This window comes from Wyeomyia smithii, chromosome 2 (assembly GCF_029784165.1).
Source record: "Wyeomyia smithii strain HCP4-BCI-WySm-NY-G18 chromosome 2, ASM2978416v1, whole genome shotgun sequence".
NCBI classification, from domain to species: Eukaryota; Metazoa; Arthropoda; class Insecta; order Diptera; family Culicidae; genus Wyeomyia; species Wyeomyia smithii.
The window spans coordinates 193,195,554-193,211,925 of NC_073695.1; the positions used below are offsets into that span (position 1 = coordinate 193,195,554).

General features: G+C 40.1%; 1 protein-coding gene across 1 annotated transcript; it reads right to left on the reverse strand.

The window, feature by feature from the left end:
* Window positions 1–5,179: 5,179 nt before the first annotated feature.
* Window positions 5,180–16,088, reverse strand: LOC129722382 (ATM interactor). The gene is made up of 2 exons (XM_055675780.1): window positions 15,584–16,088; window positions 5,180–15,531 (listed from the first exon to the last, which is right to left on the reverse strand). Exons 1-2 carry the CDS (start codon window positions 15,881–15,883, stop codon window positions 14,659–14,661), a joined length of 1,173 nt encoding a protein of 390 aa, XP_055531755.1. The 5' UTR covers window positions 15,884–16,088; the 3' UTR covers window positions 5,180–14,658.
* Between the last annotated feature and the right edge of the window lie 284 nt (window positions 16,089–16,372).

The window sequence follows — 16,372 nt, forward strand, 5'->3', positions numbered from 1 at the left end:
TCAGACCCATATACCAATCGGGAGATTTTGTCAGAAAGTAGATTAGCATGCATGCTAACTATCTAGCATGGTTTGGTGATGGGTATTTTTCATGCTTCATATATCACCTCGAGCATTTCCGAAATGTCGTTGACAAAATGCACACGTTTTGCCCTATAACTCCCGTCAGACCCATATACCCATCGGGAGATTTTGTCAGAAAGTAGGTTGGCATGCATGCTATCTTTCTGGCATGGTTTGGTGATGGGTATTTTTCAAGCTTCATATATCACCTGGAGCATTTCCGAAATGTCTATCTTTCTGGCATGGTTTGGTGATGGGTATTTTTCAAGCTTCATATATCACCTGGAGCATTTCCGAAATGTCGTTGACAAAATTCACACGTTTTGCCCTATAACTTCCGTCAGACCCATATACCCATCGGGAGATTTTGTCAGAAAGTAGGTTAGCATGCATGCTAACTTTCTGGCATGGTTTGGTGATGGGTATTTTTCAAGCTTCATATATCACCTGGAGCATTTCCGAAATGTCGTTGACAAAATGCACACGTTTTGCCCTATAACTTCCGTCAGACCCATATACCCATCGGGAGATTTTGTCAGAAAGTAGGTTGGCATGCTTGCTAACTATCTGGCATGGTTTGGTGATGGGTATTTTTCAAGCTTCATATATCACCTGGACCATTTCCGAAATGTCCTTGACAAAATGCACACGTTTTGCCCTATAACTTCCGTCAGACCCATATACCCATCGGGAGATTTTGTCAGAAAGTAGGTTAGCATGCATGCTAACTTTCTGGCATGGTTTGGTGATGGGTATTTTTCAAGCTTCATATATCACCTGGACCATTTCCGAAATGTCCTTGACAAAATGCACACGTTTTGCCCTATAACTTCCGTCAGACCCATATACCCATCGGGAGATTTTGTCAGAAAGTAGATTAGCATGCATGCTAACTATCTAGCATGGTTTGGTGATAGGTATTTTCCAAGCTTCATATATTACCTTGAGCATTTCCGAAATGTCGTTGACAAAATGCACACGTTTTGCCCTATAACTTCCGTCAGACCCATATACCCATCGGGAGATTTTGTCAGAAAGTAGATTAGCATGCATGCTAACTATCTAGCATGGTTTGGTGATGGGTATTTTTCATGCTTCATATATCACCTTGAGCATTTCCGAAATGTCGTTGACAAAATGCACACGTTTTGCCCTATAACTTCCGTCAGACCCATATACCCATCGGGAGATTTTGTCAGAAAGTAGATTAGCATGCATGCTAACTATCTAGCATGGTTTGGTGATGGGTATTTTTCATGCTTCATATATCATCTCGAGCATTTCCGAAATGTCGTTGACAAAATGCACACGTTTTGCCCTATAACTTCCGTCAGACCCATATACCCATCGGGAGATTTTGTCAGAAAGTAGATTAGCATGCAGGCTAACTATCTAGCATGGTTTGGTGATGGGTATTTTTCATGCTTCATATATCACCTCGAGCATTTCCGAAATGTCGTTGACAAAATGCACACGTTTTGCCCTATAACTTCCGTCAGACCCATATACCCATCGGGAGATTTTGTCAGAAAGTAGATTAGCATGCATGCTAACTATCTAGCATGGTTTGGTGATGGGTATTTTTCATGCTTCATATATCACATCGAGCATTTCCGAAATGTCGTTGACAAAATGCACACGTTTTGCCCTATAACTTCCGTCAGACCCATATACCCATCGGGAGATTTTGTCAGAAAGTAGATTAGCATGCATGCTAACTATCTAGCATGGTTTGGTGATGGGTATTTTTCATGCTTCATATATCATCTCGAGCATTTCCGAAATGTCGTTGACAAAATGCACACGTTTTGCCCTATAACTTCCGTCAGACCCATATACCAATCGGGAGATTTTGTCAGAAAGTAGATTAGCATGCATGCTAACTATCTAGCATGGTTTGGTGATGGGTATTTTTCATGCTTCATATATCACCTCGAGCATTTCCGAAATGTCGTTGACAAAATGCACACGTTTTGCCCTATAACTCCCGTCAGACCCATATACCCATCGGGAGATTTTGTCAGAAAGTAGGTTGGCATGCATGCTATCTTTCTGGCATGGTTTGGTGATGGGTATTTTTCAAGCTTCATATATCACCTGGAGCATTTCCGAAATGTCTATCTTTCTGGCATGGTTTGGTGATGGGTATTTTTCAAGCTTCATATATCACCTGGAGCATTTCCGAAATGTCGTTGACAAAATTCACACGTTTTGCCCTATAACTTCCGTCAGACCCATATACCCATCGGGAGATTTTGTCAGAAAGTAGGTTAGCATGCATGCTAACTTTCTGGCATGGTTTGGTGATGGGTATTTTTCAAGCTTCATATATCACCTGGAGCATTTCCGAAATGTCGTTGACAAAATGCACACGTTTTGCCCTATAACTTCCGTCAGACCCATATACCCATCGGGAGATTTTGTCAGAAAGTAGGTTGGCATGCTTGCTAACTATCTGGCATGGTTTGGTGATGGGTATTTTTCAAGCTTCATATATCACCTGGACCATTTCCGAAATGTCCTTGACAAAATGCACACGTTTTGCCCTATAACTTCCGTCAGACCCATATACCCATCGGGAGATTTTGTCAGAAAGTAGGTTAGCATGCATGCTAACTTTCTGGCATGGTTTGGTGATGGGTATTTTTCAAGCTTCATATATCACCTGGACCATTTCCGAAATGTCGTTGACAAAATGCACACGTTTTGCCCTATAACTTCCGTCAGACCCATATACCCATCGGGAGATTTTGTCAGAAAGTAGATTAGCATGCATGCTAACTATCTGGCATGGTTTGGTGATGGGTATTTTTCAAGCTTCATATATCACCTGGACCATTTCCGAAATGTCCTTGACAAAATGCACACGTTTTGCCCTATAACTTCCGTCAGACCCATATACCCATCGGGAGATTTTGTCAGAAAGTAGGTTAGCATGCATGCTAACTTTCTGGCATGGTTTGGTGATGGGTATTTTTCAAGCTTCATATATCACCTTGAGCATTTCCGAAATGTCGTTGACAAAATGCACACGTTTTGCCCTATAACTTCCGTCAGACCCATATACCCATCGGGAGATTTTGTCAGAAAGTAGATTAGCATGCATGCTAACTATCTGGCATGGTTTGGTGATGGGTATTTTTCAAGCTTCATATATCACCTGGAGCATTTCCGAAATGTCGTTGACAAAATGCACACGTTTTGCCCTATAACTTCCGTCAGACCCATATACCCATCGGGAGATTTTGTCAGAAAGTAGGTTAGCATGCATGCTAACTTTCTGGTATGGTTTGGTGATGGGTATTTTTCAAGCTTCATATATCACCTGGAGCATTTCCGAAATGTCGTTGACAAAATGCACAAGTTTTGCCCTATAACTTCCGTCAGACCCATATACCCATCGGGAGATTTTGTCAGAAAGTAGGTTGGCATGCTTGCTAACTATCTGGCATGGTTTGGTGATGGGTATTTTTCAAGCTTCATATATCACCTGGAGCATTTCCGAAATGTCGTTGACAAAATGCACACGTTTTGCCCTATAACTTCCGTCAGTCCCATATACCCATCGGGAGATTTTGTCAGAAAGTAGGTTGGCATGCATGCTAACTATCTGGCATGGTTTGGTGATGGGTATTTTTCAAGCTTCATATATCACCTTGAGCATTTCCGAAATGTCGTTGACAAAATTCACTCGTTTCGCCCTATAACTTCCGTCAGACCCATATACCCATCGGGAGATTTTGTCAGAAAGTAGGTTAGCATGCATGCTAACTTTCTGGTATGGTTTGGTGATGGGTATTTTTCAAGCTTCATATATCACCTGGAGCATTTCCGAAATGTCGTTGACAAAATGCACACGTTTTGCCCTATAACTTCCGTCAGACCCATATACCCATCGGGAGATTTTGTCAGAAAGTAGGTAAGCATGCATGCTAACTATCTGGCATGGTTTGGTGATGGGTATTTTCCAAGCTTCATATATCACCTTGAGCATTTCCGAAATGTCGTTGACAAAATTCACTCGTTTCGCCCTATAACTTCCGTCAGACCCATATACCCATCGGGAGATTTTGTCAGAAAGTAGGTTAGCATGCATGCTAACTTTCTGGCATGGTTTGGTGATGGGTATTTTTCAAGCTTCATATATCACCTGGAGCATTACCGAAATGTTGTTGACAAAATGCACACGTTTTGCCCTATAACTTCCGTCAGACCCATATACCCATCGGGAGATTTTGTCAGAAAGTAGATTAGCATGCATGCTAACTATCTGGCATGGTTTGGTGATGGGTATTTTTCAAGCTTCATATATCACCTTGAGCATTTCCGAAATGTCGTTGACAAAATTCACTCGTTTCGCCCTATAACTTCCGTCAGACCCATATACCCATCGGGAGATTTTGTCAGAAAGTAGGTTAGCATGCATGCTAACTTTCTGGTATGGTTTGGTGATGGGTATTTTTCAAGCTTCATATATCACCTGGAGCATTTCCGAAATGTCGTTGACAAAATGCACACGTTTTGCCCTATAACTTCCGTCAGACCCATATACCCATCGGGAGATTTTGTCAGAAAGTAGGTAAGCATGCATGCTAACTATCTGGCATGGTTTGGTGATGGGTATTTTCCAAGCTTCATATATCACCTTGAGCATTTCCGAAATGTCGTTGACAAAATTCACTCGTTTCGCCCTATAACTTCCGTCAGACCCATATACCCATCGGGAGATTTTGTCAGAAAGTAGGTTAGCATGCATGCTAACTTTCTGGCATGGTTTGGTGATGGGTATTTTTCAAGCTTCATATATCACCTGGAGCATTACCGAAATGTTGTTGACAAAATGCACACGTTTTGCCCTATAACTTCCGTCAGACCCATATACCCATCGGGAGATTTTGTCAGAAAGTAGATTAGCATGCATGCTAACTATCTGGCATGGTTTGGTGATGGGTATTTTTCATGTTTCTAGGAATGTAACTTAATTTTCAACTTTTCGGATCTGGTTATCCTATAGTTCAGGTTCTAGTTTAATTCCCCTTTTGGGAATCCGTTATCTGTAGTTTTGTATTCTCAATGGTATAATGTTTCTTTCGTAACAATAAATTAACACGCAATCTATTAAAAATATCATTAATTTTATTAATTTCAAAAATAATATTTAGTTTCAGTTAGTTCCGACACCCGCCGCTACCGTACGCCGTGCGCTGCGGTCGGATAAATGTGTCGCTGAGTAAAACCGTCGGTGAAATCACGCCGGTCAATAATGGCCCTGTCAACGTTGCTGACAGGGATGCCACATGTACAGATTAATCTGTATTTTACAGATTTTTGGCCGAAGTAACGGTACAAGTAAGTTAAAAATTTTGTTTATGTACCATAAACACTCAAAAAATACAAAGTTCTTTATGTTTAAACAATACAGATTTTTTTTACAGATATTTTTGTTCCAGATACAGATGCTCAGATTTTTTCAAAGGAAAACACAGATTTAAATGTGGCAACCCTGGTTGCTGATGGTATTTCTGTTTTTAGGTTTTTTACATGAGAAAAACAAGAAAGGTATACACGCTCGTAAATAATAACTCATAAACTGAGCAACTCTGACTCAGTTTAGAACGATGTTCGTAGACGTCAAAAATTGAGTAGAAGTCCTTTTTGATTTTGAGTAACTTTGACTCAATTTTTGAGTTCCCTTCATATAAGGTATAAGATGCTTCAAGGTACACTCAAAATATTTTTCACATTATTGTTACGTGAAATTTCCTGTACTTATTCATTTTCTGTCATTTTGCATGATTTATGTGACAAACATAACATCTACGTGAAAATCACATGTATACTATGTTTTATCACGTAGTATCTACGTGAACTTGGCAACGTCAAACAGAATGTCATAGAAGAAGTATCGCGTGAACTCTCTATGTGAAAATACACAGAAATCAAAATGGCGAAGCTGTTGTCTAACTCAGTCTCTAACAATAAAATAGAATTTCTCGACGGCTTGCCTATAAGTGAGCTTTCGAAAAACCGTACGAATTTGACATCGAGCCTTGAGCTTACAGGTTTCACACAGATTTAGTTCAAAGGTCGAGGAGTTTCCTATACATAAACAGTTGCAGCTTACAATAGTTATCGCCGGCAAATGTAATATTTGTCCGTTTTTATGTCGTTTGATTCATTTACGAATCGGCGATTTCGCATGCCCGTGCGATTTATCAAGCAACATATTTCTATAATTTCTAAAAACTATTTGCCGTCTTTTAAGAACTGGGGAAACAAAATTTGGAAATTTTACGTTGTATCAAACGTAGTATCTAGCAGATAATCGAATGCTTTCCATTCTACCGGTAGTTGAATTCTACGTGAAATTCACATAAAATGCATATGAGTACTGTATAAGATTCATAGGATAAATCATCTCACCAGATCATGATGAACTCAAATGACAATTTCGTAGAATCTACGTGAAAGTTACAGTGGAAAATATTCACATAACTTTTCCGGTAATTATGACGTGAAAATTATTTTGAGTGTATAATTATTGATGAATATGTGGTGTTGTTTATTGGTCGTGGCGATTTCTAGCCAAAAATGAAACTGAACTGTACCCAAAAAATGAGTAATGTCGTACTCAAATTTTGAGTAATAATGACTCATTTTTCACGCCTAGTGTTACTCAGTTTTGAGTATTTGTGAAGTTACTCAATTTTAGAGTAGTTCCACTTTTTACGAAAATGCGTCAAATGTTACTCATTTTAGAGTTATTATTTACGAGCGTGTATATTTGTGCATTTGTCAAATTTACACTCTCGTGAAATACAACACATGAGTTGAGTAAATTCTATTAGGATTCATCTCTCGACACTCATGTCAAAAGGTCGCATGCGCAAGTGTAAACAAAACGAGTGAGGGATAATTTTTGCAAGTTAAATATAAATAACACACTTCTTGTTCCGTACTATGCTGCCACGCATAGTAAGTCAGTCCCATTTGCATTTTCAGTGAAGTTGAGTTATTACGCGTAAATGGGAACTAACAATGCATAGTTTCGTAACAATGGATGAGCTCCACAACTTTGTTCTGAAAAAGTGCTGGAAAACATCCAAACATATTGTCCCATCTCGTAAGAAGCAATGTTATAAAATCATATAAAAACGCGTTTTTCTCGGCTTGCTGAAAATGCAGGTGGGACTGACATGCTGCGCGGCAGTATGGTTTACTATAAAAAATCGACACGTTACTGCGCAGTTTATTCCACTTGCATCTGTGCTAATATATAAACCATTTCGTGTTTACGTAAAATACACTTGCGGTTCAGTCACGTCATAAAATGTGTTTCACATTTCGGTTTTCTATCCGACATAATCAATAACCATAAAACGTGCTTAACAACCCATTCGGGTTCGGGTTACCGCAGAAAAAACTGTATATCAGGGAAATGACAAGGCACTCATCGTAAAGGCAACTGTTAGCATCAAAACGGGTGAGCTGCCTATAATTTTGCATTTCCATTATTTGTTTTGGTGTGACAGTAGCCTCAACGGCGAGTACCTTGTCATTTTCCTAATATACAGTTTTCTCTAGGGTAAACGTGCTTAACAACATGATACACGCTTAATCACATGATATCCGCTGTAGTGAGAACGGGTTAAGCCTGTAATACACTCTTTGTCTAATAGCAAAAACATCATATCAAGAAGACTGGGAACTCTGCCTGAGATTGAGCGACACTTTTGGCAGCGCAGTCTTTTGAGTAAAAGTGGAACTGACGCATACTAGTGTGTGTGTGCTGGCGATGCGAATGCAAACCGAACGCACAGCCTGGATTACAACATACGCATACTCTGTCTTCGCGGCGATGTAATTACCAGCACTTTCATAGCAAACTTCCACTTTAATAGATGGAGTGCCCTGTTTGATTTGACGCTTGCCATTTGTATGGGATCAATCCAGAGATGCCAGTCTTCTTGATATGATGTTCTTGCTAAAGGGAACTCTGCCTGAGACTGAGCGACAGTTTTGGAAGCGCAGTCTTTCGAGTAAAAGTGGAACTGAGGCATGCTAGTGTGTGTGCTTGCGATGCGAATGCAAGCCGTTCGCACAGGTTGGACCCAGGGGGCTTTTGTGGCTGTCAAACTCCATACATTTTCCATCTACCACTCATTGATTCTGGTACCAGCGTTTCTGGTACCCACTTTTAGGTTGGTTTGCCCTAAAACAAGTGAAATAGAGTAAACGCCCCATTTTGTCAGTAGACTTATTCTCGAGTAAATGTCGTTTTAGATGGAAAAAACAAGAACTCAACATTTGTTTTTATTACAATGTGCACTTTCAATGAATGAGATAAGTTTTGTAAGTATTTGAAATGAATTATTACCGCCGTGATGAATTTATGATTTGTAGGCAAAATGTTGACGTTTATAGGCCCCTGGTTGGACCACCACATACGCCCACTCTGTCTTCGCAGCGATGCAAACTTCCACCTTTAATAGATGGAGTGCGCTGTTTGATTTGACGCTTGTCATTTGTATAGAGTTCTCCAGGCGCGTGTGTATTAGTGCGATGTATTCGATTTTTCTTTGTTAGCTGTAAGAATTTTGGTCACCTGTGAGAACTGTCATATGAAAGAGAGGATAAAAAACTATACCGAGTTTGATTCACACTCTCACAAATTTCAATATACAGTGTAAAGCGGGCCGTGTCGTAGTGTTCGTGTGTTTTCGCTTGGAGAACTCTATGGGATCCAGAGCTGCCCCCCGCAGTGGCCGGCGCTTCCGACGGCGGGTCACCGGCGCACACTCGCGGCCTTCGGCCGTCTTGCCCTGAATCATCTAGTAGCGAATTTCTTTATTCCACCAGCTCACCTCGTTTTGACCTGAAAGCGCACTAACTGCTGTCAAAACCCTTCTTTATTCGCTCGATATTGACCCAGTATTGACCTGGAAGCGCCTGCAAAAACAGACAGGTTCGCACTGTGATTTTAGTCAGTTTTGCGAGTGGGTTCACCAATACTATTACATCGTATCTGTCAAAACGGTCAAAACACGCGGGTGATGCTGAAAACAACAGAAAAATGTGTTGTCGTCTGTGCAGTGAAATCATGGAACGCAGAGAGAAATAAATGCTGCAGCAAAGGTATTTGTTATGGAATTAATGGAATCGGATTTAGATTTGGATTCCGATTCCGATTTCGAAAGTGCTTTAATCAGAATTTTCAGTATGCCATCGAAAACAAGCAGGAGTCGGATGGCGAATTTTGTCATCGACGTAGTAAAAAAATATACGGATGCGTTTGTTGTTGTTGCTGTTTTTCAAGCTGCAAAACCAAAACACGACCAAAACAGAAATCTTTTAATGTCGGCAATAATATCAAAAATGATTTGTTATTGTTGTATTTAGGATTGGCATCCGCAATACAAGAGCTACCGATCGGATAACATTTGTTTTTCACGCTTCTGGATCCGAGTTGTATCCAAGTTGCGACCGATCGAATATACGTAAAGCTGTCATAAGTTGAAAACAGACTAAAATCAGCTGATCGCAACTGTCTCGTGGATTGCCTTATTTATGTTTACATTGCACATGGTCTCACGCACACCAACGTAAGGCTTTAGATCGTAGATCGTGATCGTTTTTTTATTCCACCCGAAAGTTGGCACTAACCCCATGGAATAAAGAAATTCGCTATAGGAAACGTGTAAGAGTCTAGTGTGTATAGATTCAAATGTTGCCGAAAATTAATTTTCCATTGCACAAACCAATTAATACTCAAACATTGAACTTTGTCACCTTATAAAGGTTTGTTATCCACACCCCTTCGGCATCACGCCATGTTTCAAGGGCTAACATCTCAGCATATGTAAAAACGAGATAGCATATCACCGCTCCTTTTCATACATCTTTATCTTACTGCTGACAGCGGACCAGCTAGCTGGCATCCCGCCATGTTTCGAGGACTAACATCTCAGCGTGTGTGTAAACGAGATAGCATATCACCGCCACTTTTCATACGCATAACATAGCATCTGTCAATGGGGCCCGCAAATTGCGGATCCGCAGTGATGTTAGCTCCTAACGGAGCAAAGCAAATAAGATAGAGATGCCAGCTAGCTGCAGCGGACACAAATTAATTTGAGCCAATGACATGAGTTCATTGTCATTCACTGTATTTCGGTATAGGGATGCCAAAGGCTCGGTTATCCATGTGTCCGAATTTTTCAACGATTATGATTCAAGTTATAAAAGTTTCAGCCTTTCGTTCATTCAGCCTTTTGTGGTTTCAGCCTTTTGTGCATTCAGCCTTTCGTTATGAAACATACTTTTCAGTCTTTCGAGTTTCAGCCTTTCGGGTTTCAGCCTTTCGTTACTAACCCCATAAGACATACGTAATACTCAAGGAGAAATCTTCCAAAAAAGTTGGTACAAAATGAACTACTCGAATGGTACCACAGCCTGAATAAAATCACTGTTTGAGTTGTTTTTGAAGGCAGTGTATCTGCGCAGCCCTGCATTTGTCTCGTTCCTACTCGAAAAATGCTGCATTGATTTTTTAAAAACTTTTTGACAGTTCCTTATGTGATTTTCTTTGGGGCTCGATTAGGCCGAGAAAAAGAAAATTCATTTTGTTCATTATTTGTCAAGTAGATGTACAGTTCGAGGTATGGAGTACTATGGGGCAACGTGTACCAGAAAAAACGTTGATGTTATTGTTGCTACTGCTGCTGTTGCTGCCGATTTGGCCACTGCTTCAACAGCTGATGTGGTGTCCGAAGGTGTGTCGAAAAATGATGATATTGAATTTTTAATTTCAGCTGTACTGGCTTCGTTGCTGCTAGAAATGCTTCGGTTTATTCCTTTAAGCATTAATAATCTTGATTCTATATGTAGTTTAATTAATCTTGATTCTATATGTAGTTTAATCACATACATAAGACGTAACACTCAGGAAGAAATCTTCCAAAAAAGCTGGTACAAAATGAACTGCTCGAAAGTACCAACTTCTGTAAAAAAGTAGGAGGTTGTATCCAAGACACGACCGCATAAATGACGTAGAACTACGTACACTATTAACAAATGCATTGAGTGTTTCATTACCCTAGTAACACAACTGGTTTTATCAAAGTTTCATAGCGCTTTTTTGGCTGTATTGAGCGCTATAAAACTTTGGTAAAACCAATATTTTTACTTGGGTAATGAGTTATAATGTCTACTAATGAAGGGTTGTGAATTTCGTGAACCGGATTCAGCAGTTAGCAGAACGTGCCGAGTTAAAAACCATACACAGCACACACAGTGTGGTCCCCGTGGCTCTGTGGTTAGCGATGTCGGTCGGCTAGCTCTCCTACACGGTTGTGATATCGGGTTCGATTCCCGATCGAGTCGAGGATCTTTTCGAGCTGGAAATTTTCTCGACTCAGCACTGGGGCACGGTGTATCGTTGTACTTTTCCTACACATACAAAATGTGCCAAAAACAATATCGATAACAAATTCTCTCAACTGAGCGGGGGCCTAGTGTGGTTGGTAACGTCTCCGCCAACCACGCTTGACGCCTGGGTTCGAATCCCACCGCCGACATAGGTGGCGATGGTTGTGAGGTGGCGTGATCCACTCACAACCAACCCAACTGGTCTAGACTCAATCCTAGCCGACACCGGGAGATTTTCTGAGGCGAAAAATCTCTGGGATCACGCCTTCCATCGCATGAGGAAGTAAAGCCGTTGGCGCTGATCCGTTAATAAACGGGTCGTGAGTTAGGGACCTGGGTGTGGAGTCCGCCTCCCTGGGCGTCGGTAATTGGCCACAACAGTGGCGGAAATAGACCGACGGAAAATAAGCGAGAATAAAAAAAAAATTCTCTCAACTAAAATCGAGTTGATCGAGACCGCTATTAGCCCCCAGGCTAAGCGTGCGATATTGTTGCTGTTACACACACACAAATCATACCATATCATACAGATGCATACACATCATACCATATCATAGGGACACACACACACACATCTTATCATATCATACACACACACATCATACCATATCATCATACCATACACACATCATACCATATCATGCACACACAGCAAGCAAGCGACCAATCAGAGGACGTTATTTTTATTTCAACAAGGCTTGACAATTTTCAATAGTGCAATAGTTCGTAGATTCAAACAACATTTTTCTGCATTTTGGCAGATGCGTGTATAGTTTTCCAATCGATTGCTGCAAGAATGAAGAAAATCGGTTGAAAACCAACCGACCTAGCAGTTTCGTAAGGGATTTTGTTGAGGGCTCGAGTAGAGCCGCTATGAAGAAAATTCATTCCGTTCATTTTCGTCGAGCAGTTCATACTGGTGTTGGTATAGGGTGATGTGGGGCAGAGTACAAAAAAAACAGGAGGGTTGTGTGCAAAGCCACGACCGCAAGGTTGAAGTAGAATACTTTTACAAGAAAGATAACCCGGCTGCTTGCGTGTCAATCCTTTTTTCTAGTAAATAAACATTGACTAATCAGATCAATCGAATTTTGCGCTTCAACAAGGATTGAACATTTTCAATAATATAGTAAGTTGCTTGTCATGATTGGGGCTTGTTTTTAAATTTTGAGACACGGAGATAAAGTAAAATTTATAACATTTACAAATTTGAACATCTGAATTTACTCATTAGAAAATATTAACTCTTCAATCAAGTTTTTATTTCATCCGGAAAGGGCAATTTGTTTTTCATTTTAGTATCGGAATCGGATAAGATGCCGATCACACCTTTGCGTTATCACTGACAGTGCGAATAAAGTATTCCTTATGATAAAATAAACAGTGAAAAGCTGATCTGACACTCAAAACTAGACGGCTCACGTGTTGTCAAAATGAGTCAACTTTTCATTGAATGCATTTACTAGTGCCCACTATCGCATAGAGACTGCATTTCACTAAAGTGCCTCACTGCATCAGCCGCTATCGATGCTGGAACCGCTGCAACTAGTGTGCTATCCATTGCTACGTCACAGCTGTGGCCGCTTTCCGCCATCGCTGGTATCCACTGCACTGCTGGTGCTGCTGCTAAGGGAGGACGACTGCTGTTGTCGCTGTCTAGAACTATTATGAGCGGCTTCGGCTGAAACAGGCTCTTTTATAGGCCAAAGAGCTTGTTTAAAACTGCACGGTATATGATTCTGTCGACCGTGCTTGGGAAGCAATCATATAACGACCAATCAGAGGTCGAATTTTTCGTTTTAACAAGGCTTGACTGTTTTCAATAGTACAATGGTGTGAATAACAAAATTACAATTATCTTCTTTTGGGAAGAATCTTAGAAGATTTTCCAATCTATTGCTGCAAGAACGAAGGAAATCCATCGAATACTAACCGATTTATTAGCATTTAAAATTGGACATATTTTTCACTTTTTTCGGTTTTAGATTTTCATTTCACATCCCTATGTAGCCGAACTTCCTGAGAGAAGTATTCTACTTCAAAATCTCCAGTGTTACGTATGTCTAAGTATTATCCATTTAGTTGAAAATTGTAGTTGTCGACTGGCGACAATTGATTTTACTCTCATGCCGCACATTATACCTTACGTCGCAAATAGTGCGCTGTATAGCGCATCTGATGTGCTATACAGCGCACTACTTCCCACGGAAGGATATTTAAAGTCGCAACGAAAAATCGCGCGCACGAAAGGCGCGATTTCGATTTAGTGCTGCGACGTTAATATGTGGTTTAATTAAGCAACCAGACTTTCATAGCTTTATAGCGAATTTTTTAGTTAAAAGTCCCAAATACTCACGATTTATTCCCCTTATCTTCACCGTGATGAACAAAATTTTTTCTACATGATATGCGAGACATATTTCGAATACATGCGGGGCATGTTTTAAAGCAGTACATTTTGCCAAAACGCGCGGCTGACCCACGAAAAGACAGATTTGCCATTGTCTTATAAGAAGAGCGGAACTCTAGACAGCATTAGCCAATTTAACGTTGTTTGAATGAAACATATACTTTGAAAGTAACTCTCGCAGAAAATTTGAAGATATTTCAAGCACACAATCATAACTTTTTGCCGCTTTCTTAAAAATTAAGCGAATCAGCTATTAGCGTTTCGAAGGCCATATTTCTAGCGACGCTAACAGTTCGCTAACTGGCTCAAAAATTTACGAAATCGCTCAACCACTAACCAAAAATCAGCGTCGCTAATTAACGATTTAGCGTAATGTGCCCACCACTGATAGGACTTGCGAAACTGGTAAAACATGAAAATTAGCAAGACGTACACCCCTATTCTTCGTCACGATCGTTTCCGACATTCATAGAAAAATATCGGTTTGAACAAATACAAATAGGTGTTTATTTCTAATAGGGCACAATGGAGACATTTGGAGAAATTAATAAAAGGAAAACGAGAATACAAAATAACATTACTTTCGTACAAATTTGATTCGAGCGATAACAAGAATGAGACTTATAACTAGAAACAGTCCAACTGTAATTTCATAACCATATCCTGAAAAAAATGAAAATAATTTACCTGTCTTTAATCTCGTTTTCGGTGAATACCAACTAGAAATCCAGCAGATAGTCATCCTCATCGGTATAATATCAGGAAGTTTGGGTGTGAATCGAGTTACTTTCGGAACTAATGGCATTTAAAAACTCCATAGTGGCTGAGGTTTGCGTTTGAATAGATGAAATCCTTTCCTCACCGTTTTGATTCCCAGCGTTCAAATTTGATTCTGATGCGTCGCAGATAAGATTAAGAGTTTGCGTCTCCGTTGAGACCAAAAATTCCCCCAGTCCGTTCCAATTAGTCTGTGTTTCAATGGTCGCTAGTCCGAGCTCCGAGAAAATATCATCGCATGTTTGAGTGTACATATGGGAGTACAACATGGGATCGGCACGGTCTTCGTTCGGAAACATTGTATCGTAGATGAGCTCGGTTTGTGTTTCACTGCAAACACAAACAACTGGTTCTGCTTCACATTGGTGACCTTCGCATATTTTTTTGGCATCAAAGTAATTCATTTTTGAATCATCAAAGTAGCTCAATTGTTCTAAGGTTGTTTGGCAAAAACTGTCCGTTGTCGATGTGCAGGTAGGAAAAGAGGAACTGGGTTCTAATTTTGTTGTTTGAGTAGAGCATTCATTAAGCTTGCGTTGCAGTTCTGTTTGAGTGGTTCTAGATTTCCGGACAGAGATCTGCTCTTTTTCGTTGGCTTTGACGGAGTGTGTTGACGAATGCCTGAATATTTTATTAGGTTTTTGTTTAGCCTCAACTTTTCGTTTATCGCTCTTCTCCGCTAATAATTCTTTGTAGCCGTGATTCTTCCTTCTAGTGTGTGTTAACAAAGCTTCCCTACTTCCGTAAGAATGACTGCAAACTTTACAGATAAATTCATTACCGCAATTTGTTTGATGCGCTCGCAGCAGTGATCCTGTAGCGAACGATTTTGGACAACGATTACATTCAAAGTGCTGAAATATACATAAACTAAATAATGTTATAATTTTGGGGAACTTATTTTACCTTTTCGCAATGCATTTTCAAATAATGCTGCTTTAGACTACGGAATGACGTAAAGAAATTAATTCCACTAGCCAGCACATTATACATACAGCATTGGATAGGGCAATAAAATTGTTTCTTGGTACTGTCTCTGCTGTTGCACATAGAAGAAGAAAGCTTATGATGCTTCGTGAGATGCATTTGAAGATTGGAAGTATTTGTAAACCGTTCTCCACAATCACTGATTTGGCAAGTAAAAATTCTGTTAGCTACAATTTCTTCCGGTGTTACTGTTAATTTCATAACAACTTCTGGCTCCATTTTGACGGACGGTAATGTCAGTAGTGATTGAATAGATGAAACTTCTCAAAAATGACAAATTTTCTAAACCATTACTTGAATTATAGAAGCATTCATAGTTTTCTAATCTGAAGCTCTCTTGGTTTTGTTTTGCTCTGAGTGTTCGTGAACGTTTTTTTCTCGTTTTTCTTAAACCCTCACTCTTTCTTATCTAGGAAAAACGTCAAAAACCAAGCTAATCAAAAATCTCGCCAAACATGTGAAAAGGGCCCATGTGCCATATGTAAACTAGATACACGGATAGCGAATTTCTTTATTCAACTGCGTCAGGGCAAATCTGCCGAGCAATTAAAAAAAGGCATCGCCATTTACGACGCAAGTAAAAAAAAATGCCAGATAATTGTTTACGAACTAAGCACGTGCGGTGGTGGGTTGAAGCTGACAAATTTTACAGTGCGCTTCGGGCAGCACACCAGGTCGAAACTGGGTCAAAATCGAGCGAAAAAAAAA

Coding starts and splice junctions, on each gene's coding strand:
- LOC129722382 (XM_055675780.1), bottom strand. CDS start 15,883: ATGGAGCCAGAAGTTGTTATGAAATTAACAGTAACACCGGAAGAAATT. Junction 15,532..15,583: donor TGAAAATGCATTGCGAAAAG/GTAAAATAAGTT, acceptor TGTATATTTCAG/CACTTTGAATGTAATCGTTG.